A 24,508-nucleotide genomic window follows, 5' to 3' on the forward strand; every position below is an offset into this window, starting at 1 on the left:
CAATTTTTCAAACAATAATTCCTGCTTTTTTTTTTTTTTTTTTTTCGTTTTTTCGTTTTTGGGTGAGACTGGTTGCGTTGGCTGCATTGGCTGCGGGGCGCCTCTTTCCCGAGCAGACTGGGGAATTCGTTCACGTTGCTCTCCTCTCTTCTCCTTCCATGACGCTCGTGTCCTGTTGCTTGTTCCTCACCCTGTGCGTTGTCGCAACCGAATCGCTGCCTCTTTTTTTTTTTTTTTTTTTTTCCCTTCAGATTTCAAAGCTTTTTTTTTTTTTTTTTTTTTGCCCAGTCGTTCATTCGCAAGGGCGCACGGGGAGAAAGGGGGCGACGGGGGGAGCAGGAAGGAGAACCCCCCAAGACGCTCGATGGCAAATGGGAGTCGGGTGTCTCCAACCAGCGAAGGGGCGGGGAAGGGCGCACACGACTCAATGCAATCCTTCAATCGCTTGCCATTTTTTCAATCGTTTTTTTTTTTTTTTTCCAGTAGTGTCATATTTCGCAGTGTCTTTTTTTTTTTTTTTTTTTTTTTTTCAATAATAATGGTTTTTGTTTTGGCTTTTACTTTTTTTTTTTCTTTTTTTTTTTCGCTGATGCGTTTTCGTCGCTGTGCTCGTGTCGTTTGCTCACCCCATGTCATTTTTCGTTTGACCATTGCCTTGTTTTTTGACAGTTCGTTCCCTTCCCTTCGTCCGTCCGTCCGTCCGTCCGTTCGCTCGCTCGTTCGCTGTGTATCTGTTGATTGTTTTTCATCTTTTTCTCCTCTTTCTCTCCAATGTCGTTCTTTAAGAAGAAGGGGAAGGATATTGCCAAGGGCCTCGAGAGCGAGAACGCGCCGACTGCATCGGGAGGCTCGGAGGACAGCGAAGACTCGGGCTCGGCTGCGCACGCACCGCTGCCGCCTGCAGGCGCGCCCGCTGCTGGAACGCTGGGCAAAAAGTCGCTCGCCGATTTCGAGCTCCTCGAGACGCTCGGCACGGGCACGTTCGGCCGCGTCTACCTCTCCCGAGACAAGGGCAACAAGAACTTTTACGCCATGAAGGTCTTGAAAAAGGTCGAGGTCGTCCGTCTCAAGCAAGTCGAGCACATTCAGTCCGAGAAGGACATTCTCTGCGCCATCAACCATCCCTTCATTGTGAATCTGTGAGTTTCGTCGTCGTCGTCATCCTCGTCATTATCGTTCATGATCACGTTCCCTTGTTGCGATAGCAGAGCACGCTTCACTCATCACACTCGCGAAATCAATCGCCAAACTCTTGCTCTCTCCGCGTTTCCTTCTTTTCTGCAGATACTGCACGTTCCAGGACGACCGCAACTTGTACATGCTGCTCGAGTACATTTGCGGTGGCGAGCTCTTCTCGCACCTGCGACGAGCCGTCAAGTTTACAAACGACATGACGCGCTTCTACAGCGCCGAAATAGTACTCGCCATCGAGTATCTCCATAGCCTCGACATCATCTATCGCGATCTCAAGCCCGAGAATTTGCTGCTCAACACGCAGGGGCACATTAAGATTACCGATTTTGGTTTTGCAAAGAAAGTGGAAGACAGGTATGTGTGGATTTCGTCTATTGTGTGCTCTGGTTTCCCGCCGTTGTTGCTAGGACACACGCGAATTCTCTCACTGCGCATTTCCTCCCCCCCCCCCCAAAATCTCCAACGCTCGTTAGAACCTGGACACTGTGCGGCACCCCCGAGTACCTGGCTCCCGAAATCATTCAAAGCAAGGGCCACGGCAAGGCCGTCGATTGGTGGGCGCTGGGCATTCTAATTTTCGAAATGCTGGCTGGCTACCCACCTTTCTTTGATGACAATCCATTCGGCATCTACGAGAAGATCCTGGCCGGCAAAGTGGCCTTCCCTCCACATTTCGAGCCTCCGGCGAAGGATCTGGTCAAGAAGTTGCTCACAGCCGATCGCACCAAGCGACTTGGTAACCTTAAGGTACAGCTAGCTAGCTTGCGTATCGTTGGTCTCAATAGCAGTCCTTCTCCTCTACTTTGAGGTCGGAGAGAGTTGCACTCGTTTGTTCCTTCGGCGCTGACTGTTTTTTTTTTTCATTTGATTGTTGCTTTTGTGTGTGTCTTCACTCTAGGCGGGGGCTGATGATGTCAAGAAGGCCAAATGGTTTAAAGGCATTGATTGGCTCGCATTATACAACCGACAAGTACCGGTGCGTCGAATGCGATCGTCCTCATGCTCTTGGTGGAATGTGTTTGGCAGCTTTGTTGACTTTGTTGGCTGACTTTGGACTTTGCGATGACTGTTCCAGGCACCAATCATCCCTGAAATGGCGCATGATGGTGACACGCGAAACTTTGAGAAATACCCAGAGGCCATTGACGAGTTTAGCACTCCATCCGTGGATCCGTTCAAGGCGCTATTCAAGGACTTTTAAGGAGGGCCTTGCCTTTCAACAAACCTGCCGAGTGCTGCCAGATGCGACGAGCGCCACACTATTCCACTCAACGTCTTTTTTTTTTCTCTCTCTCTCTCTCTCTCTTATTACTGTCGCTCGCCTCGTTGTTGAACCGCCTTTTTTTTCTTTTCTGTTATCCGGCGCCTTTCTTTCCGGTTTGCCAATCCCACGACCCCCGTTTCTTTTCTGTGCTGTTGAGTTTTCCCCCCTGAGAAGGGTTGTTGTTTTTTTAAACTCTCCCAGTGACTTGTGCACATTCTGCTTTGAAGTTTTTGTGTTTGGATGTGCCATTTGACTGGTCTCCGTTTGTTTGTTGTCGTTGTTGTTGTCGTCGTTGTTGTTGTTGTTGCTGTGCCTTTGTGACCGCTGGTTGTTGCGTTGTCCAAAACCTAACACAAACCATTTTCCCCTTCCCCCTCATTTTCCAAATCTGCTTTCTCAGTTTTTTTTTTCCTTCTATCCGTTGACTTTCCATTGAATTTGCTGCTGCTCCTTCTCGTTTCGCGCTGTCCCTTTCGCTCGTTGTGCGCACTTTCCCCGTGTTTTGCCGTTGCGTTAATCAGCGCGCCATCTCTTCTTCACACCAGCTCCAGCTCCAGCTCCACTCCGAATGGTCAAGGTCTTCCTGTTCCAGCTGTTTGCTGGTGAGCAGGTGCTTGCGCCGGACGTTGAGCCCGTCCAAATTGCGTCTGCCGACGGCGACGTGCTGCTCGTTGCGCTCAAGGACGGCCGCATCCAGGCGTTTGACATCCATCCCGATCGTCAGGCCCAGGCGCACGCACAGGCACAGGCGCAGGGCCAAGCATTCGCGACCGAGCAGTCACAAGACGACGACGACTTGTCCACCGCCACCCCTACGACTGCCGCCGCCGCCGCTGCTGCCAATGCTGCTGCTGCTGCTGCTGCCAATGCTGCCAATGCTGCTGGATCAGGATCAGGATCAAGCAGGCAAACCCGCGCTGGATCGAACGCCGCAGAACCCAACAATCCCAATAATGATGCTGCCTCCGCTTCTGGTGCTGCAGGCCCACCCCGAGCACCGCTGGTGGCGATCGAATTCTGGACAGTCTCGCCACGCATCCTCAAGCTGCTGTATGTGGCTGCACTCGATGCTGTGCTGACGGTCGAGCTGACAACAACCGAGGTTTTGGCGCCAGCGCCCCCGTCTGCGCGAGCGTCAGCAACGAGCGTCACGACGTACACAATCGAGGCCAGGCTGTACACTGGCTGGCGCGATGGCATCCATCCGCTCAAGCACCACACCACGAACGCCTCAAACGTGATGAGCGAGGGCGAGGGTGCTGCGCAGCACGCCAACCAGCCCGTGCAGGGCTACGAGTCCTTCCCAGACGTCCGCACGCTGGCCTCCTCAACCTTCACGACAACAACGCCCACCACGAGTGGAACAACCGGCAGCACACCTGCTACGACCTCGGCGTCGCTGGCGTCGACCACCATGTCCTCGTCAACGTTCAACACTTCGTCGTCCGTGGGAGGCCTTGGCGCCAGCAGCATTGCCGGGAGCGTCGCGAATCCAGCGTCTGCCATCGCGGCATCAGTGCAGTCTGTGATGCGCGCCATCGCAACGTGCTCAACGATGGGTCACGTTGCCATCGCGGCAGGCTCAACCATCAGCGTTTTTGCCGCGATTCCTGCTGACACGGTTCCCATGGATTCTGCCGAGTATGCTGCTCTTCCGCAGCACCAGCCACGTGCGCGCAGCCACAGTCGTGGCAGCCGCGCCGCCGCACCTTCACTACTCCGAGGACTGGCGCGCCCGCCTCGTCTGCTTCATGTTCTGACAATCGAGTCTCGGTGGACAATCTCTTCGCTCGCCATTTCCGGCGATACGCTTGCCTATGCTTCCAATGCAGAGGTGAAAGTACTGCGACTCGACCTCGAGCGGCGTCGTGTGCAGTCCATTCCCGCGTCCGCGGCTCTTCCGTCGGCCGCTCCCCCCAGCTTGCCATTTGGAAGCAGCGGAGTTTCCAAATCCGCTTCGCATCTGTCCCTCGACTCGACAGGATCTTCCGCGGCTCCAGGTGGCCAGCCGCCGACCACATCTTCAGCACCAACGCCGTTGGCACCCCTGCTCGCCATGTCGCTTGCCTTGGAGAGCGCCGAGACCACTGCGCCGACTGCGCCGATCGTCGACGTGCACTATTCCCAATGCGACTTTGACGCTTCCGGCACTGCTCAGCAGCGTCACCAGGTGATGCTACTTCCTTCAACAGGCGATTCGAGCGGCTCAAGTCCATCGTCGTCGTCGTCGTCGTCGCCAAATTCCCCAGCTGCCTCGGTCGTGTTGGCGAACGCTGGATTCACGCGTGGTCCGCGACTCGACACCTTTGAGCATCTGGGACCTCGTGTGATCAGTGATCACGGCGTCACTGTGGTCCCCAGTGCCACGACACTTGGGTTTGTCTTGCGGCAATGTGTCTTGCTCTTACACAAGCGATTTTCTGCCGATGCTCGTCTGCACTCGCTAGCCTTGCTGCCCGAATACGGACGCAGCATGTCCGGCACCTCCGCCAGCATTTCATCGACCAATCCGGCGTCGGGCCTCGTGCTTGGAAATGCTTCCCCGTTGTCGGCCAAAACTGCAGGGCGATCGCCGCAGGTTGGGGCCGTTGCCCATGGACACGGCACTGTCTCAACGCTGATTTCTGCTTCAGCGCTCGCGGATGATTCGATCGCAGGGCTGCGCTGCTTTATTTCTGAAGCACGACAAGGCCACTTGTTTGATCTCGCGCAACCGGGCCTGATCTGTGCGTACTCGTACACGAGCAATGTTTCTCGTGTGCACATTAGCTCTCTCTTCTTGCACGCAATCGCCGAAACCGGCCTGGAGACGTATACGCTGCGCAGTTCGTGGGTTCGCCATCGCGAGCCCACTGTGCCCGACGTGTGTCTTCTCGGCCTCAACCCGTTCATTGGACTTCGCGCAGTCGTGTCGACCGACCACTCTGTCGTCGTTCTATCCAAAATGAACACGGGATCCTCGCGGCTGGAGGCCGAAAAGCACTCGAGATCCTCGCGTGCTTCGATCGCCCCAACAGGAGCTCCGCGCGCGACGCGTGACTGCAGCTGGAATGTCTACATTCTGCACATGACCAAGTTGCCCGAGCTGTACACCGAGATGACCACCAGCGCATCATCCTATCTTCAGAGCAACGCCCGGTTTTACCACCAGCTTCTTCTCGAGGGCTTCCTCTTGTTGCAGGCTGGCGCTTCTTTGCGCTTCCGACGTCCTCAGACCACATCGACAACGCGGCCATTCTGCATTCTGGGTCGCCACGGGTCGTTCGACAGCCTTGATAGCTTGGATGTCACCCCGCAGCCAGCTGTTGTTGTTGGGTCGTCCCGCTCGCGCAGCTCGAGCAGCGCGGCGCACTCTCAGCTCGCTCCTCCATCCGACGCTACTGCTGACAACAATACAATGGTCCAGCTGGACGCCTTGTTGCGTGCGGCCGCTGCGCTGCTTGGCAAGTACTTTACCGACCTGATCAACCCCGATTATCTGCGTGGCGCGCGCTACTATGCCATGTCGGAAGTCCCCATGTCGCACATTTTACGCCTCATGCTACCAGAGCTGGCAAGCAGCACTGGCGAGCAGGATTACTTTGTGGATGCTGGCTCGCAGCAGGCCTTGGCGGCGGTGGAATACTTTAATCACGTTCTCTTGTCCACTGCATCGGAAGGCGTCAGTCTCGTGGCTGGCGCTGCTGGCACAGGTGCCAACTCCAGGCTTTCGCACGCTCAACTGATGGAGCGCTTTCCGATTGTGGCCAGCTTGCTTGCCCGCTTGGCGTCCTCTTCCTCAGTTCAAAGCGACATGGAAAGCGCGTCCCTCGGCAACCGCATTCTGTGCATCTATCGGCATGCGGCTCCGACGCTCCTGTCTAGGCTGCTGCTAGACTCGCGCTTGCACTCGCTGTGCCGCTTTTCGCCCACCTATGCGCTTCGCCTGTTGGAGGACGTGATTGCCCGGCGCGCCCAACACGTCCCGCTCAGCGCGCTGACTTCCAGCCAGGGTGCCAGCCAAGGCCAGCAGGCCAGTCAGGCGCACCAACAGCCAGTCATCATCCAGAACTACATGGCACTCACGCGGCAAGACACGTTCGCTGTCGCGTCGCTTCATCTGGCCTTGGGCCGTTGGGAGCCCGCTCGCAAAACTCTAATGTCCCTCGACCGCGAGTATCTCATCACAATGCTGGTGGCCCGCCCAGAGTTGCTCTGGCAACCCATTTGCGCGCCAGCAGTGTCATCGTCGGCAGCACGTCGGAAGAGCACATCGGCCGCCAGCGCCGGGTCTGCCGCTGAGCCGACTGCCTCTGCCGCGGCCACCATCGACGACAATCCCCTGACTTACATTGCCTCCGTTGTGCGTCACCCCTCGGTCGAGCTTTCCATGGCACTAAGTCAGCAACGCGAGACGGTGGCTCTGGGCCATTTGCTTCGCCGCGAGCTGCCCAACACTCTGTTGGAGACCCTGCTGCGTCTCGGGACGCGCATTTCGCTTGCCGACGCCCTCGCCATGCTTCGTACCTATGTTTCGCTTGACCATGCGGGCAAGGCCATTCCACGCTTGCTGGCAACAAGTGCGGTACCGCAGCACCCGGTTCTTCTGGACTGCGACGATGTTGAGACGCGCCAGCTCGTCATGTCCTACCTCGAGGCGATGCTGCCGACCATTCTTGCATCGACGTCGCTGCCCCTTTATCTGAGTCCGGAAAGCGACGCCGACCTCACCGGTCCCCCGCCGATTGGCTCTGCGCTCGATGTGTCCCTGCCCTACTTTATGACGCTCTTGTATCTCTACCTGGAGCAGCTCTCTGCAGCAATCGCCCGTTCGCACCAGCCCAACAAGCCGCTCGAACAGCAAACAGCACTCGAACAGCTCCATCCCATCATGCCGCAGCAGGATGCGCAGAACGCTGTTTGGGATGTGGAGTCGCTCGTCACGAAGACGCTCACCCTCATGACGCACCGACAAATTACCCCCAATGTGGCACGTGCGCTCCTCGCTCTGGTTCGGCACCACAGCATTCCGACCTGGCAGCGCGCGGAAGGCGCCGCCGATCTCAAGGGCAACACCATGCTCACAGGCATCTCCTCGCTCTCCTTGCGCGGCCGCCTGCAATTCGACTTGTTGTGCCTGCCCTTGGTCGGACAGCTGGATGTCGCTGTCAGCCATGTCATTCGATTTTGTCCGTCCTTCCTCACTGACTACCTCAAGTTGTTTGCGACCGATTTGAGCGACTGGCAACATGCCCTTGAGCGGATGCTTGCTGCCATCTCGGCCATTGCTGCGTCTTTTGGATCCGATTCCCCAACAGACGATGCCTTGTCGGCCGGCTCCAATCGCCAGCAACAAGGCAAGCAGCAACCAGCCGACACTTCAGGAAACCTGCCTGCAGAGACGCACCTCGAGGCTGCCAATCTCTGCGACTCTGAGCTCCATCGTGCTGTGCTGGTGACTTCGTACTTTTCCATGCTCGAACATCTGTCTGCAACACTTGAACCGGGCAAGTTCTTGCCCCTCTTGCCTGCGCACGGCTCGATGCAAGTCTTCCTCCCGTACATTATGCGCTGTTTCCAGGCTTTCTCTGCCTCGGCTCTCAAGCAAACTATGGCGCGCTCCGCTCTTGATCTGTCTTGAGTGCCTTTCTCTTGCAGGTTGTTGCTCAACCAATCCTTTTTTTGCGTTGTTTTCATTAAACGAATGTATTGAATTCTGGAGCATTATGCTAGCTTTGACGAAAAGATCATCACCTTCCCTCCGACATGATCTTCTGTTACGATATGCGCGTGAAATAATTCCTTCATCTGTTGCCAACAAAGTGTCGGGTGAATATCCTACAAACGCCTCATCAAAATATGCGCCCATTCCCCCCCCCCCGCAGCAAGTCGTCCTGCCTTACCAACGAATAGTTTCGCACAAACAAAAATGGTTCAATGTCTGGGAAGAGGCTGTCAAACAGCACAATGTGAGATGGAGGCACGAAGCCTGCGGCGTCGAATTGGTTTTGCAAATGCAGCAACGGATTTTCGTAAAAGGCGGCAACTTCATTGCGCCCAAATTGTCTGATACACACCAGAAAAGCAGGGTAAGTACCAGCCATAGCTTGTGAAGCACAAAAATACGGAAACCAGTAGCCTTACGGAGGTGGACATTCGAGGAACGACATTGAGACATTCTCAAAGTGCAGATGACTGTAGTATGGCGTAGAGTGACAGGGCATGAGGAAGAGCACATGAGACACCCGCCCCTGTGAGGCTTCAGTCCGTAGCTCTTGCATCACGTCAATCGTCCCTCGCTGGTGCACCAGGCTCGTGTACAGCGCCAGTGGTGCCGACACCAAAACCAAGAACGCAATGCAGAGTTTGACTAGCGTTGTCAAAAGTAGTCAGTGGGTCAACACCATGTGAACCAAACAAAAGAAAAGCCCCCCAAACGAAAGCCATGAGCACAAAAAAGATCAACAAACAAACCGTGACTGTGCTCGCTTACCCGTGCGAGGCCGGGCCAGTTCCAAAGTGCTGCCACAAAGACACGCAACCAGCGGCAGGAGAGGAAGAACGAAACGAAACTCTTTGTGGGGTTGCAACGAAAGCGCTGCAACCGTGGCTGTGATGAGGAGGAGCAGCCAGCGGTTTGCTGCCTTGTCGGTTGGACGCATCGACTTGTCGAAAAGAGAAAGCCAAGCCCCACGAGCAAAGGGCACAATGAGGGGCCCCTGCACAGCGGGAAGACCCTGCGACCAGTACCAATGCCATGCATGAACTCCATAAAAGGAGGCAGCGTTCGTGAGCAAGTTGAAGCGCAGAAAGTTGAGCTGAACAAAGACGAGCTCTTGGTAAAAGATGTAGTCGAGGGCGGTTGCCGCACCGAGTGCAAGCATTCTATGAGAAGTGTTTGATTTTCAAGGTCAAAAATGAGCGCCAGCCTTGAACGAAGTAAACAGGCAAAGAAGGTTGGCAAGAACCCTACCCAACCACAAGCGCTTGGCTGACCAATCGGAGGAAACCAGCAAAGCGAAAGGTCCACAAGTGATGGAGAACCACTACAATCCACAGGATGGCACTTGTCGGACGCAGCAAGGTGGTGACTGCCGCGGCTGCCAGGGCCTTGTGAAAGCTACCGGCGGGACAAACAAAACAATGAGAAGATACATCCAAACAATTTGGTTGGTGCTGCCAGGCAGGCCATCGAGTGCTCAGTGTCGCAACATACTCAATATCCTTTGGGAGAGGCTGGGAGGGCGATGGCAACGGCCAGTAGTACAGCGCAATGACTGTTCCCACCGCTTCCATCGAGTTGGAAAGAGTTCGGCACATTGTGTAAAATCCAAACCATGCTGTCAGATGACAAACAAGCTGACCAGAGTCCCACAACCGCAATAAGCACAGGGATAATCCTCGTTGACATCTTCGGACCAAAGCAAAATTTACCGCCAGATTTGCAGCTCGCCGGCTATTTCCATACAGTTTGAATGCGAGCCGGTAGACGTAGCAATCTCCCACGCTCGCAATCACGGCTTGCAAGAGGCGCGGAGCCACCACCTGCGCCAAGAAGATGGTTATTGTTTTTTTGTTGTGTGTGAGATGAAACAACCACCACAAGAGGAGAGGGAGTTTCAGAATCTCAGAACCAGATTCACAATCCTTCTTCCCACTCATGCCCTTTGTTTCATTCTCCAGCCAGCCACATAGCCAAGAAAAAACCCCTACAATTAACTCTGGCAGCCACTCTGTTGGAGCCAGCTTCTGCAGGAGCAGGTTGAGAGCAGCAAACACAGCAGGGTGCAAGAATCCGCGCAGCTTGCCGTCCGTCCACTCCCACGTCAAGTAGCCATACCTGATTTGAAGTGAGCCAAGGATAGTGTAAACTGTGAGTGCACAGTCGTCGGACGCTTCGCTCGATCGTCGCGTGGACTGAATCGCTCCAAGCAACTCGCCGTCATCAGCAAATCTCGACGCGAACAATCCTATCCTACCCAAAGACGGAGCGATGCGCGACTTCGAGCGATTGCCAGTACTCGTCAGGCACGAACGACGTCTGAGTCAACAGCGCATTGACGAGCCGGAACACGACGATCGCAGCCACGACAGACCGGCGCGGCCACGGAGAATGGTGCGCGCGCCAGATTGTCGCCATCTCGCTCCAATCACTCACTCGAAGCAGTGTCGGTTGCAAAGAAAAAAAATGGACTAAAACCAGCACGAAACAGAAACGTTTGTAGGAAAAAAATATAGAGTGGACTTGATGGACGAATCGAACAGAAACGTTGACATTTTTTTAACTTCAAGGCATCAGAACAACAACTAATACAGTACAAAAATCCTCAGACAAACAGCACCTAGTCGTCAAACTCTTCCAAGTCATCCTCGTCTTCAAGACGAAGCTTCTTGCGAGCGGAGGCCGAAGCACCTCGCTTCTGCGCACTGCGAGGCGCGGGTGCGTCCAAAACCTCCTGTGAGTCTTGCTCGCTCATTGGTTCGGCGTCTTGATCCGAGTCGTCATCCGAGTAATCGTCACGGGCACGCTGCTGACGACGTGCCTTGCTGGCAGATCCGCCGTGTTTCGTCCCCTTTGCAGCACCGCGCGAGCGCGATGGGGTTGGGGTTGCGCGGTCGTCCTCCTCATCTTCTTCGTCGCTTGCGGCGTCGGCACCGAGAGCGTCCCCACGGCGTTTCACACCACGACTGCTGCGCGGCGTTGGGGTATTCGACAAGGATGGCTGCGAGCGACCGCGGGGCGTGGAAGTGGACTGCGAGATGTCGAGGCTCGCTCCTGCGGGTCCAGACTTGAGCTGCAGGTTGTGTCGGAACTCCAAGTAAGGAATCCACGCCTCGTCGTCCTCGGACTGGTTGACGGCCTCTCCAAAAATGTCGTCAAGATGCCCGAGCGTGGTCGCAGCATCTTGCGCAGTGAGACGAGACGAAAACTCGCGCAAAACCGTGAAAAACAACAAGGCCTGGGGCTCTGCGAGCGACCGGTCGCTGTCAAAGCAAGAGCGCTGGACAAAGCCAATGCCTGCCTCGTGAATGTTGAGAATAGCCTTGCGCGTCTTTGTCTGGTTCGAGTCGACACCAAATGTCAACGAGAGTCGGTGGGCGAGATCGCGCAAGGGCGCGAGCATTTCTGGTGTAATCTCTGAGGCCGAGTTTTGCAAAATGTTGCCAAATTCCTATGCGAGCACACACACCCACCAATAGTTGACAATGAGTCTCAAGGAATCCACCAAAAAAAGAAAAGAAAAGAAAAAGAAGCAAAAAAAAAAAGCAACAAGCAGCAACTTTGACATCTCGACCGCATACCACAGTGATGGTTTGAAGGACAGGCTCGTGCACTGCCATGTCTTTGACGCGCGAAAGCATCATCTTGATCACTTCAGCAATGGCGGGAGCGCTCGAGAGGTAGTAGGGCAGCACGCGATGCAGCCATTTGATGTCGATGCACTGCGACTTGATCAGATTCCCAAATACACCGAGGACTTGACGACGCAGGAGGGCAAGTTCCTCTGTCAAGCAGAGCATTGGCATGGCTGTGAGACTGTTGCCTTTTTTGGGTCGCGGAGCAATTTGCCCTGCCCAACTTACTTTCGTTGTCGGACGCATCGTCAAGAGCACTGACTGTGGCACTCTTCAGCACATTCAACTCGATGGTGTCCGCAAGGAGCTTCAGATCATCGTGGGATAACTCCAATGCAAGGGACAGGTTGCCCTCGAGAGGAATGGCGGAGAGCTGAATCAGCCAGCAAGCTTGCAAAATTCCCTAATGTCGCGAACCAACCCCCAAAACCTCGGGTCAGACGCCGAAGGGATCATGATCGACAACGTCAATGCCGTATGTTACCGTCAAAGCCACAATAGGAATGCTGTCGCAAGCCATCTCCAAAAGAGCCTTCCAAAGCGCGTCGCGGTCCATCGCAAACTGGCCGAGATCAGCGCGCGAAGTCTGCCCATCGAAAATGGCACGCGCTCGCCACGCTAGTGTGACGCAGAGCGCGCGCGATGCCTGACACAAAATGACCTAATGGAAGAATCAACAAGAGAGGCGGAGACAAAGCAGTAAATTAGAAACCATGAGAAATAAGAAGAAAAAAAAGTGTTCAAGCAACAACAACAACTCCTATTACTTACCTCGTCATCAGGCAAGGGATCAGAGCGGCTGCGACACGCGGCAGCAATCGCGTCGAGATGCTCATAAAGTCCCTCGTGAGGCAGAGTCGAAAAGTGCTGGAAAAAGCTCCGGACGCGAAGGACGTGGTTGCGCAGGGCACCAGAGTCCGTGGATGGGTCGGTTGCCAAGAGCGCGGCCACAATGGTCTCGCCAATTTCCTTGGTGGCGTTGTCAATCACAGAGCGGAATGTGAGCTTGTCCGACGACAAGTATGCCAACGCCTCCACACTGGCGTCAATCGCGCTTTCATCCGCAAGGCGCAGCACGAGCGCGCTGATTTGTCTGGACAGTGTCTCGATGGCCTGCAAGCAACAACCAGTGTTTCGTGAGACAGGCAAACAGCAAAACAAAAAAAAACCAATCACCAAAAACAATCGCCAACCAAAACAGCTCAGAATATCAGTGCACCAAACAACGACAACGGTTGGTCAAAAGAAGGCAAAAGAAAACCTACCGAGGACATGCGCTGCGCGCCATAGAGCTCGAGATCAAACAACTTGACGATGCTGAGCAAGTCGGCCACCACCGCCGGCTGGGAGCCAAACCGCGCGAGAAGTCGAGGGAGGACTTTGGCAAAGTGCGTAGTGACTTGCTGAACACTCTGAGTAACCGAGTCCTTCTCCTTGGCAGACATCTTTTTACCAGTCTTGAGGGCCGCGCCCTCGGAGGACTGGTGGACAGCCCGCCGAGCAGCGCTGACCATCAGGCTCACCAAGATCGCCTCGTCGTCTCCAGAGAGGAGACTGTTCTCGCTTCGAGCGCCAGCAGCAGCACCGGCTGGCGCTGTCGCGGATTTGCCTCGACGTTTACCGGCACGTCGTTGGGATGCTGCAGACACGGCTGCGTCTGTTTCACTCGAGTCTTCATCGTCAAGCAGAAGCTCAGTCATGGCAGCCCAGTCGGTGAGCAAGCCCTGAGCGGGGCCAAACAGGTGCTCGACAAGGAAGGTCGTGTCCAGAGCCTGGTCACGGGCGAACGGGGAGCCTGCACGAGCCGTTTCCCCGACCGATGCGTACAGGGACTTCACAAACTCAATCAAAAGCAGCAGGTTGAGGCTCGCGGGTCGGAGCGACGCACGAGGATCGGACGGGTGCGCGCTCAATCGCTGCATCTCGGCCTGGAGCTGAACGTGGAAGACCAGGTGCTCGACAAACTTGCCCGCTGCGCGACCGTTTGACTTTGTTTCGGCGAGAACTTGACGGGCAACCAGCTCCACCTCGCTGCCAATCGCCCCGGTTTGCAGCAAAAGCAGCGCGACTTCGATGGCTGCGGCAGCAACGTGCTCATCAACATCCTGGCACATGTCCACAATGCGTGCACGGAAGCGTTCGATAAAGTTGTCGAGCTGCGGAACAAAGTCCTTGTTCTCGTACAGCTTGTGAATCACATTGAGTGTTGCCAAGCGGGGAGCCGCAACCTACAAGTCGGGCAGCAGAACAATCAAGAGGACAAGAAGCAAAAAATAAAATAAATAAAAAATAACATAAAATAACAAAATCAAGGCAGTGAAGAAAGCAAGAGAGCTCGTTTCACAGCCAATAGGTACGAGAGCATAAATGACCCAGACTTACCTGATCATTCAAGGTCCAGCCAAGATACTTGGTGTGCGTATCGCGCAAAAAGTAGGACGGGTAGCCCATAATCCACACTCCCAGCTGCGTCACGCAGAGCGCACGAATATCGGCGCAAGTATCGCGGTAACGCAACACAAAGACACCCTGGAGCAGCTGGCTAATGTATTCTTCGAGCTTCTCAATGTCGGCGTTAAAGTTTTCAATCCGCCGCTCAAGCTGAGCGGCAGACGAGCTGTTCGCGCCGCGCTTGGAGCGCTCTGTTTCGAGCTGGCGCTGGCTGTTGTCGAGTGCGGCATGGACTGTCTTGACCGCAGTCACCAGCGCCGAGCAAATCTCCAAGCAGGCCGCGGTGGCCGTGTGACGGAAGGCGCGAATGTGCGCAGTGGACAAGGCACTGAGCCATGTGATGGCCACGTCAATCAGAGCTTGATCGTGCAGCAAATCTCCTGTGCATCGCGAGAAGATGCGATGAAGAAAGTCCGGGAAGCCCGACTTGAAGCGGCGAAACTCTGTGCCACTGGCAGCCAGCGGGTACTCTCCGGTATTGCTATCGAATCGTTCCGCAAGTTCTTGAAGAGACTGATGAGGAGTAGAGTCGCGTAGAGAAGAAGAAGGTGAGTCGAAAGTGTCGAGAAGTTGGTCACAATGCAATTGTTGTCAATGTTCATCTTCTTCTTACCGAAACGACAAAATCGTCCTCTCCGCCGGCGCCTTGAAGAGCAGACAGCTGATGAACACAGCCTGATGAGCGGATCACAAAGTTCACCAGCTCTAGCAGCGCAGCATGGGCGTCTTGGCGATATCGCTCAATCCACTCATCTGCGACGGCTTGAAGCGCACTGGCGCCCGCCTTGACGATAAAGTACAACGAGCCGTCGTCGGCTTCATCTGCCGGAGCGGTGGACGCTGCAAAGCATAGCGGGATCAGAATTCAGCCCAGGTTGATTCAGTTGGGCCAAAAATCAACATCAACACGACGACACGACACTCACCTTTACCAGCTCGACCGTGCCGCGTAGAACCACTCTTGCGTAGACCAGACGGTGTTGCGGCGGCGGATGCAGGGGTGGAGGATGGTTTCTGGCTGCTTCGGGGAGCACTGCGCGGAGACTTTTTGACTGCTGTGGAGGCAAAGGCGTCGTCGTCGGAATCATCCATGTCATCACTGCTTTCTGAGGCCTCGGCCTCTGAGTCATCGCTGTTGCCGTTGTCGTTGTCATCATCGCCATCCGAGTCGGCAGCAATCGATGTTGTTGGTTTGACAGAGCGACCACGAGAAGACGTCCGAGTGGCGGGCGAGGATGCAGGGCTACTATCGCTGCCACCGCCACGTTTTGGCGCAGATCTTGCGAGCGCACTTGTTGGAGTGACAGACCGGCGGCCACTGGAGCGAGCAGGAGACTCGATCGCTGCACCGGCGAACGACGGCGTTTGCTCGTCCGGTTGTTCTGCACCGCGAGCCCCGCCACGCTTGGACGCTGCCACCACAGGCGTTGTTGTCGTCTTCTTAGCGCTGGTAGCTGTCTGTTGGGCGCCGCGATGCTTGCTGGCGGAGGTGGCTGTCGGCGGACTGTCGTCTGACTCGCTGTCGCTGTGCTCTGCTCGTCGGCTTCGCGGGCTCGCTCGCGGCGTGCCAGAGGCCTGGTTTTTGCAAATCCGGACGTGTATGATATAAAACGGGTGAGTGGTCCAGCAACATCCAATACGCAGCGCGACAGTTGCCGACCGCTTTTTTGCTTTCGAAACGCAAGTTGCAGGCGAGCAAGAAGGGGAAAAAACCATAAAAAAAAAAAGCGCGGGAAGATGTCGGCGTTCACGTACCGCAGCAGCAACCGGGGCGGCGCGCGAGCGACCACTACTGGCCGACGACAGACTTGGAGAGCCATCCGCGGGGCTCGGCGGCGCGGGCGAGGAGCCCCGCGTGCTGCGACGAGGCTGCATTGAAACACTTGGTCGAACAAAAAGTGTGGATTTTTTGGCGGGAAAATCAAGCAGCAAAACAGCAGCAAACCAAAGTGAGCGACGCTGCGATCGGCAGGAAGGAGACAGCGTTGGTGGCAAATAGCGTGATGGAAGAGACTGCGGAGAGTGACACTAGAGAGCTACGGGCAGACGAGCACGATGGGGAGGAGAGGAGAGGGAGGGAAGCGGCGAAAATCGCTGAAGAAGCAAGTGGTCATTTACGGCATTTTTAAGAACTGTCAGATCACAACAACAAGAAGGAAAATGAAACAAAGAGAAGAGTGAGATGACGAGTCACTCGAGGTCGGTAGGCAAGTGTGTGTGTGTAATTGCAACTGGCTGAGCAACACGGAAATGGCACACAGAGAGCCGAGTCGAATCGCTCTCAGTCGCTGAGTTTTGAGTTTCATTCAGTTCGCTTCGATCTACATCTGCTCAACATCCAGTACACCACTTTCATCGTAATCATCATCACCATTTCAATTCAGTCAGTCAGTCTATTGTTTTGTTTGGGTTTCGCTTGGGACTGTGCAATATTTTGGGATGCTTTCGTCACAGCGCCAAGTGCTCAGCGGATCGACGGCCATTGCGGCTCCGACCTCGCTCGACGACTACATGGCCCGCACACGCAACCCCGTCCCCGAGCAGGCCACTGGCAGCACCGGCGGCGGTGGTGTTGGTGGTGGTGGAGGAGACGGCTGGGGATCCTCCCATAGCCACGGCGGCGACGACGACGATCACGGCCACGGCCACAGCCACGGGGGCGACGCGTGCTGCAAGGACGGCGACGGCAGCGAAGGCTTCACCAACAATCTACCCAGTAAGCGAAGGAAGCCCCCCAAGCAGCAAAAGCAAAAGCAAAAGCAGCACATGCGAAGATGTTGCACACCTTTTTTTTTTTTTTTTTTTTTTTTCCATATCGTGTTAATGGCTAATTTTCTGATTTTCTGATTTTCTGATTTTCTGATTTTCTTATTCTTTTGACTTTTCGTATTTACTTTTCCGAGTTGTTTTCGAGTCAATCCGATCTTTTGCCTTTTTTTGGTGTTATTTCATCTTCGCTCTGAGATTGTTCGATTGGGAAACCTTTCCACTCACCCACCACCCCCGCTTCCTTTTGTCTACTTGCTCTGCTGCTTCGCATTGACAGTCGATCAACGGTGCTGGAATAGCATTGTTCTGAACAACTTTGATCCCTTTTGGAAGCTGCTCGAGTCCCGCCCAGAGCTCCTATTCCGGAGCGATGCTGAAGGTCGCTCAGCGCTGCACTGGGCTGCGGCGCACAACAATGTTCCTGCCATCCAGCAAGCGCTCGCACTTCGCTTGAAGGTAATGCACGCTGGCCTATTGTGGTGCTTTTTTTTTTCTCAAATGTTTTGCTCAAATGTTTTGCTCACGCTCCGTTTTTCCTCTGCCCAATTGCAGCCGGATGTCCGAGCTGCTCAAACCAACCAGACACCGCTTCACTGGGCTGTAACGAAGGGCAGCCTGCAGGCTGTGCGAGCTCTGCTGAACGCAGGAGCGGATTTGAATGCCGTCGACTCGCTTGGCGTGAATGCCATCATTCTTGCCATCCAGCACAAGCAATTCCTCATGGTACACTTCTTGTTGTCGTGCGGTGCAAGCCTGGACAGTGTCGACTTGTACGGCTGCAGTTGCGCACACTGGGCCGGATACGTCGGCTTTTTGGCCATCATGAACCTGTTCAGCGTCCGTCAACTCTCAGCCATCGACAATCTGGGCATGACAACGCTCCACCGGGCAGCAGATGCCGGGCAGCTCGAAATGGTCGAGTACCTGCTTTCGTTCAAGCACGATCTGGACATTAACGCCACCACCAAAGCAGGACACACGGCTCTTGATCGCGCAACCCTCAAGCGTCACCTCGAACTTGCCGACCTATTGGTCTTGTCTGGGGCGAAGGGCAACTATGACGCGTTTGGACAGTCGCCACTGGTGCTCCGCAAGCTGGGGCTGGGCCGTTGCTACTCGACGTTGGCACCCATTGCCTCGCGCTATCTGCGATTCCTCCTTCGTTTTTCCAATTCAGGCTCAATGATGTGGGTTTGGCTGTGCGTCTATGCCATGGCGTTCGTGAATGTGTTTTGGAGCATGTCCTTTGATCGGCCAGATGGTGACTACCGCACCGGCCCCATCATCTTGCATTTTCTCCTCAAGCTGCTGCTTGTGGCCCTAGCAGTCTGCTATGGAATCCTTCTTTTCATGGATCCCGGTGTAGTCGACACCTCCCAGGGCAAAAATCGCATTCAACTTCTAGTCCGGCAGCTTTTGGACGAGAGTGAAAAGGCGTCCTCAATTTCAATGACAAACACGGACGTGTGTCCCACGTGCCAAGTCATCAAGGTGAGTTGGGCTTTTGTTCTTGTTGTCTCTCCTGCAGACACGCGTCCTTGTTGGCTCATGCGCTTGTTTTGACGCCTTGTTGCTCAGCCGGATCGCTCCAAGCATTGCCGCTCGTGCCGTCGTTGCGTGACTCGATTTGACCATCACTGGTATGGAGCAAATCTTTAACAAGCACTTCAACTGCGCAAAAACCAGGCTTGGTGTGCAACGGTTGAGGGTGGTACAGTCGATGACTGACATTTTGGTTTGTGTGTTTCGTTTGAACAGTGTGTGGATCAACAACTGCGTGGGCGAAAACAACCATCGCCTGTTTTTCGTATTTATTGTCATCCAGCTGTCTGCTCTCGTGCTGGTGGCTGCCCTGAATTTGCTGGGTGCGATGAACGACACGACATTCTATTTTTGTGGTCGGCTTCGTGTCCTCATTGGACAGTGTTTCTCATTGTTGTTTTTTTGTTCTCATTTCGATACAATAGGCTTGTACGACCGATTCGATTGGTCATTGCCGTGGAAGGAGATGGCCGTTGCGCTCGGCGGATTGGGCATCATCCCCATTCTGGTCACAATCATTGCGGCGGCTGGTACCGTGATCACTTACATGCTTGTCAAGAACAACCTCGATTTGATGGTGAACAATCTGACATCAAACGAGACGATGAACGCACCGCGCTACCCCAAGTTCTGGCGGCATCAGAGCAACGAGGAAGGCCATAATTTGAGCAAGTTTGTCAACCCTTACGATCTCGGCAGCTCGCGCAACAATCTCCGCGCATTCTGGATGCGTCCGATCTGGCCTTCGACGTCGGCGTCCTCCTTCTCTGGGAAGAGCAGCATGGCTTGAAGCGGCAGTGCCATTTTACGATGTTTGTCGTTTGGAAAGTTTTTAGTGTTTTGAGTGTTTTTGATTAATAACAAATGCAATTCTGAGTATTTGAGCATTGTTGATGGTTGATGTGTTCTCGGCGTTGCTACACTCTTGATTTCTCCAACCCAATCATCTCGCTTTCTGAGCGCGGGGGGCAAATGGCGCCAAGTTCCAGCTCCACGAATCGAGCGCGACGGAAATCGCCGCAACAGCCACCCGTCGTCCGAGTTGGAACGTTCTCCGCGTCGACAATGTCCTCCTCATCAGCGTCCTCGTCAGCGTCCTCGTCAGCGCCGTCCGAGTCCGAGTCCGAGACCAGTGAGCCGGATCGCTCTGCTCGTCCAAATCCCCACGTTGTCGCCCACCGTCCGGCACAGGCCGACGAGGCCGCCACGACGACGGATGACGATCAAGCCGAGAGCACCACGGACGATGCTGATAGTGATGAGAATGATGAGCATGACCAAGACGCGGACGCGGACGACGATTCGTCTGCTGCGAGCTCGACAACGACCGCCACGAGCGAGGATCAACCGACCGCTGGATTGACCGACGAAGCGCTGCAGTCGACGCAGCAGCCACAACGAGCAGCAGCACAGCAGCAACGAAGCGTGTTTGACTTTCCAGACGAGACCGAGGACGAGGATCTTGATGATCAGGGTGACCAGGAGACGGAAATCCCGCCAACAATGCCAACAATGTCCTCAATCGCGGTGATGGACGTACGCAAGATGCCAATGACCATTCCCTCGCAGGAAATCTTTGTGCCAAACACGCAGGACTCCTCTTCGCAGAATTCAGACTCGACCACGCTGTCTGGATTGGCTCGAATGCGCTCGCAGCGAACGCTTTCGCAGCTTGCCGCGTCGCAGCAAAGCAACAAATCTCCGAGCCAAATTCCACCGACATTTGAGGACGAGAGCAGCGGCTCAGAGCGCTCGAGTAGTCTGAGCAGCAGCAGCAGCAGCAGCAGCAGCGGCTCGGGCCAGGATGAGAGCGGCTCTGAGAATGAAGGGGCTGATGATGAAGACGACGATAACGAAATTCCGCCAAATCGAGCCAAGTCTCCAGACCAACACAACGATGATGAAGAAAACCCCAGCGAGAACATCATCCACGCTGCTGCAACACAATCACAGTCGCAGTCAGCGCCATTGTTCACCCCGAATTTGCTCTCACAGCCAAGCAACAGCGACGAGCACATGCGTGGATGGCTGAGCGTGCACCCGCACGCGTCGTCTCAGATGGAGGCCGACTCGCAGGGGTCGTTTGCGGCAACTGCACCCGTGGTGGCAACCCCGTCTCAACACCCCACACGACACATCGAATGGAACGACGGCACTGTGGTGGCTTCGCAGCACCGCTCGCCTGCTGCTGCAGCCCACTCTGCCACCACCAACCGCGTACTGTTCCCTGGCACATCGGAGGTCGATGAGGAGCAAGAAAAAGAAGCGGAAGACGCAGACGAAGACGAAGCATCTCTCTTCCCTCCCTCGTGGTCCAAGTCCGACGCCAGCCTCTTTTTCAAGTACCTTGCTCGCTATGGTCGACACCAACCCGAGCGGATAGCAACTGCTCTTGGAAGCAAGAACGCGTTTCAAATATCTGTGATGATTGCCATTCTCGATGATGCCAGCCAGCAAGTCGGGGTTGCGGACGACAGCACTGGTCAGTTTGAAGATGTTTGGGTCTGCCAATTTTTCGGCTTACGGATTGAGTACTCACAAGAGAGGTTTATGCGCTTTGACAGGACCACTGGAGCATCAAGAAGCGATCGAAACGTCACAGGAAGACTTGGCGCGTGAGTTGACGCGCGCCCGCCGCAAGGCAGATCGCGAGCAGAAGCGATTTAAACTCGCGACGCGCAAGATGCATGCCGACCGGAAGGGCCTTCTCGAGCGCAAGCCTCTCCGCAACATTGCTCGTCGAATGTACGTTTGGCCACTGCAAGAAGAGTGCATGTGGGCGTGATCACTAATTGCCTGGCGGGAATGTGTTTGGCGTTCTAGGCATGCTGCACGAGTTTCACACATCCAGAATCCCAATCTAGAGTCGTTGACAGAGGCGCTCCGTGATTGGTTGAGCTTGGTAATTCCCGTTTCCGGGTTGATCGCAGTCGAGCGTGGCAAGAATGAATGCAGTCGCCACGCTGTTCAGTTTGTGAGTCTGGTTGGACGCCATTTGCAAGGATGTGCTTGAGTAGTTTGGAGGAGAGTGAATCGGGAAGGCTTACCTGTTCGCTTCAACGTCTGTTCAGATCCTGGATTCGGATGTGCGAGTGGCCGTGGGGTTGTTGTCCAGCGTTCAAACGCAATCGGCTGCAGAAAAGCGCGCCGCAAAGCTCGCCGACGAGGCAGCAGCTAGCGATGCCAACCACGATTCGGAAAGCCAACTATCAGAGCCTCACGCAGATCCAGCAGAAGATACCGAGTGGAGCCATGCTGCAGAAGGCTCCAGTCATGCGGAAGAGGAAGATGAAGAAGAAGAGGAGGAGGAAGATGAAGCGTCCGGCGATTCTGACACGGAAGAGGCTCGGCCAAACTCGCATGTACACGCTACAAGCACTGGAAGCACCAGCAGTGAATCCGAGACGGATGAGCGAGTTATGTCGCAGTTGCCACAAGCCAGCCAAGACAGTAATAGCAGCAGCAGCAGCAGCAGCAGCAGCAGCAGCAGCAGCAGCAGCAGCAGCAGCAGCAGCAGCGACGCGAGCGACAAAAAGACGAGCCGAGGAGCCATTGGAGCCACACTCTCCGCGCCAAAAGCAGCGCAAAGAGGTCGACGAGAGAGTTCGAAACGCTGCTGCAGCTCGTGGCCGCCAACGAAGACGATAAAATCGGGTTGTTTTTCAATACATCTATTTGTTATTCTGTTGTATATTCATTTGTTATTCTTGCTGTATTCAAACTAGTCCTCAAAGCGCGAGGCGGAGGGGTTCCAGCCGATCCAACCGGACAGCGCATGCAAAGCAAAATCTTCTCTCTCACTCAGTAGAGAAAAGCTCATTGTTGTTGTTGTTGTTGTTTTTGTCACTCGCATCTCTGTTTATTCTTATCAAAGCAGTTCTCTTTTTTTGGGGGGTCCTTGTTGTTTCTCAGACTCGAGTTTTTTTTTTTTTTTTTTTTTTTTTTTGCCAATGTTGAGACAGCCGACAAGCAGCAGCACATGCGCCCGCGCGCTCGTTCCGCAGCTGACCATCGCCCGTCGCACTCGCCACTCTGCCGCCACCGCAACAGCAGTAGTAGCAGCAGCAGCACTCGTGTCGCTGCCGTCTGGTCGTGCCGCTGCCAGCCACATCCGCAGCAGCACGGCCGCCAGTGAGATCTCGCATTCGGGCGTCGCTGCGCTTGGCCGCACTGTCGCCGTCGCCACTGCTGCAGTCCGCGCGCGCTCCACTTCAGCTGCTACTCCAGTCGCGCTGCTGCGCCGTGGGATTGTCGGTCAGCCGGCGATGACTGGCGCGCGAAGCATGTCCTCGCTCCCTTCCGGTGGCAACCCTGGTCCCTTTGGAAGTGCTGGTGCCATGTCGCCGTCAGACTACCGCGCTGATGATGCTGATGCTGGTGCTTCTCAGCCACTTCCGTCGGATGTGCTTGCCGAGCTGCTTGGCGAGCAACCACGGAACTCGCGCAGCGACACGCTCACTGGCGATTCAATCTACAAGCCCCCAGCTGTGCTGACCACAGACGAGGTGTGTGTCAACAAGTATAAGCGGATTGAAGCTCAAGACTGTCATCCGTGATTTCTGACGGAGACGGGGGCATTCTTGTGGCCCCTGTATGCTCACTTTGGGTTTGTGCCGTTGTGCGATTTTTGGAACAGCCACCAACTGCAGTCCCGTTCACGCGCAAGAAGAAGCTGTGCCCTGTTTGCTCAACAGGCATCGTGGTTGACTATAAGGTAAAGGGGCGAGCGTTCATCCATTGAGCGTCCGAGCAGCTTGTAGAATCTCACAAAACAACGGCGATTCTGCACAACTACAGAACATTGCCTTCTTGTCACAGTTCCTGTCGAAGCACACCGGCTCCATTCTTCCCCGATCTGTCACTGGTGGGTTGTGCTTCTGGATGTGTGATCGATTGTCTTGCTGCTCTGGCATTGTAACTGAACTTTTTTGTTTTTTGTTTTTTGATGGTTTTGGGTGTAGGATGCTGCGCTCGCTCGCAGGCTATCAAGCGCGCACGACAAATGGCACTACTACCGTACAACTTCAAACACACTTCCATTCCTGAATATCAATGAGTGTGGTGGCCTGAACCTCTTTGTACAACCGGAAGAATAAAAATGAATGAATTTTGGAGAAAAAAAGCACAGGCTCTTTGGCCCTCTATTCACATCAACACAACAAAGTACAGACGCTGTTCTGTTACACCATTGTTCGGCATCGAATCATGTTGCAAAATACGGCAACGACGTAATAAGGGCGTTCAGTCTGGTTTCAAACAGCTCGCTTGTGATTTTCTCGCCTGGTGTGCACAGCGGATTTTTGACAACGTATTCGACATAGATTTGGCTGTAGATCTGTTCAGTGTAGAGGCAATGCAGGTCCATTGGTTGAAGGGTGAGTGAGGTTGGTCTGTCTAGCGCAAAGAATGAAGCAACAAGTACAAACCTGCTGCAAAAGGTCGTGTATGTCGCCCACGCCGGGATCCGTGTTTAGAACAATCTTGAGTCCAGTGAGGGTTTCAAAGTAGTTCAGCTTGTATGTACTGTCGATCGAAGGCATGAGAAGTGTGTGAGGACCGCTGCTACAGCACCCAAGCCCGTCGTTGCTCCCTCTGCTGGGGCTGGGACCGCCTCACCTTGTCTTGTAGTAGTGGAGACCCTCGCGCACTGGCTTGGGCGAGATGCGTGTGACGAACGACTTGATCGAGTGCAGCATGCCGTAAGTCAGCTTGAACTCCTGTTCCCCAGCAAAGATGTATGAGAGTGAGCATCAGTTGAAGACACCCCCCCCCATAGCCAATGGATGGCTACTGAATTGAGCATGGCCAACCTCGTCTTGGGACAGCGTCGCCTTCCGTGGTCGGTGGTACTCGGAATAGTAGACGCAGGTTCCGCTGCGATCGAAAATGTACAGATTGAAAATCATCTCAGAAAAGTGGAAAGTGAAAAAACAAAAGAGGGACTGCATGCAT

General features: G+C 54.7%; 6 protein-coding genes and 2 pseudogenes across 8 annotated transcripts; 5 read left to right on the forward strand and 3 right to left on the reverse strand.

Moving 5' to 3' along the window:
- The first annotated feature begins 542 nt into the window (after positions 1-542).
- Positions 543-2,832, forward strand: CAOG_01554 (cAMP-dependent protein kinase). Its single transcript, XM_004364365.2, has 5 exons — positions 543-1,139; positions 1,285-1,548; positions 1,668-1,941; positions 2,093-2,170; positions 2,270-2,832. The coding sequence occupies exons 1-5, from the start codon at positions 772-774 to the stop codon at positions 2,393-2,395; spliced, it is 1,110 nt and encodes a 369-aa protein (XP_004364422.2). The 5' UTR covers positions 543-771; the 3' UTR covers positions 2,396-2,832.
- Positions 2,833-3,026: 194 nt separating this feature from the next.
- On the forward strand, positions 3,027-8,078 carry CAOG_01555 (hypothetical protein; the record flags this gene model as incomplete). The annotated part of the gene is made up of 1 exon (XM_004364366.2): positions 3,027-8,078. One exon carries the CDS (start codon positions 3,027-3,029, stop codon positions 8,076-8,078), a length of 5,052 nt encoding a protein of 1,683 aa, XP_004364423.2.
- Positions 8,079-8,121: 43 nt separating this feature from the next.
- CAOG_01556 (GPI mannosyltransferase 3) lies at positions 8,122-10,659 on the reverse strand. Its single transcript, XM_004364367.2, has 9 exons — positions 10,417-10,659; positions 10,151-10,277; positions 9,872-9,982; positions 9,654-9,796; positions 9,411-9,557; positions 8,931-9,322; positions 8,582-8,807; positions 8,341-8,503; positions 8,122-8,245 (listed from the first exon to the last, which is right to left on the reverse strand). Exons 1-9 carry the CDS (start codon positions 10,575-10,577, stop codon positions 8,162-8,164), a joined length of 1,554 nt encoding a protein of 517 aa, XP_004364424.1. The 5' UTR covers positions 10,578-10,659; the 3' UTR covers positions 8,122-8,161.
- Positions 10,660-10,704: 45 nt separating this feature from the next.
- Positions 10,705-16,408, reverse strand: CAOG_01557 (hypothetical protein). Its single transcript, XM_004364368.2, has 11 exons — positions 16,364-16,408; positions 16,001-16,127; positions 15,172-15,820; positions 14,859-15,085; positions 14,177-14,758; positions 13,060-14,022; positions 12,566-12,907; positions 12,279-12,455; positions 12,023-12,197; positions 11,741-11,943; positions 10,705-11,610 (listed from the first exon to the last, which is right to left on the reverse strand). Exons 1-11 carry the CDS (start codon positions 16,366-16,368, stop codon positions 10,780-10,782), a joined length of 4,281 nt encoding a protein of 1,426 aa, XP_004364425.2. The 5' UTR covers positions 16,369-16,408; the 3' UTR covers positions 10,705-10,779.
- A 276-nt stretch (positions 16,409-16,684) lies between these two features.
- Positions 16,685-19,346, forward strand: CAOG_01558 (hypothetical protein; the record flags this gene model as incomplete). The annotated part of the gene is made up of 6 exons (XM_004364369.2): positions 16,685-16,961; positions 17,292-17,470; positions 17,567-18,505; positions 18,593-18,654; positions 18,773-18,879; positions 18,982-19,346. The coding sequence occupies 6 exons, from the start codon at positions 16,685-16,687 to the stop codon at positions 19,344-19,346; spliced, it is 1,929 nt and encodes a 642-aa protein (XP_004364426.2).
- Positions 19,347-19,490: 144 nt separating this feature from the next.
- CAOG_01559 (hypothetical protein) lies at positions 19,491-22,204 on the forward strand (annotated as a pseudogene; the record flags this gene model as incomplete). The annotated part of the gene is made up of 4 exons: positions 19,491-21,038; positions 21,121-21,301; positions 21,380-21,530; positions 21,628-22,204.
- Positions 22,205-22,506: 302 nt separating this feature from the next.
- Positions 22,507-23,612, forward strand: CAOG_01560 (hypothetical protein; annotated as a pseudogene; the record flags this gene model as incomplete). Its single annotated transcript has 4 exons — positions 22,507-23,061; positions 23,193-23,270; positions 23,354-23,420; positions 23,525-23,612.
- Positions 23,613-23,678: 66 nt separating this feature from the next.
- On the reverse strand, positions 23,679-24,485 carry CAOG_01561 (trafficking protein particle complex 1). The gene is made up of 4 exons (XM_004364372.2): positions 24,367-24,485; positions 24,173-24,273; positions 23,983-24,079; positions 23,679-23,891 (listed from the first exon to the last, which is right to left on the reverse strand). Exons 1-4 carry the CDS (start codon positions 24,460-24,462, stop codon positions 23,760-23,762), a joined length of 426 nt encoding a protein of 141 aa, XP_004364429.2. The 5' UTR covers positions 24,463-24,485; the 3' UTR covers positions 23,679-23,759.
- Positions 24,486-24,508: the final 23 nt, after the last annotated feature.

Source organism: Capsaspora owczarzaki (assembly GCF_000151315.2).
Source record: "Capsaspora owczarzaki ATCC 30864 unplaced genomic scaffold supercont2.2, whole genome shotgun sequence".
In the NCBI taxonomy this organism is placed as follows: Eukaryota; class Filasterea; order Ministeriida; family Capsasporidae; genus Capsaspora; species Capsaspora owczarzaki.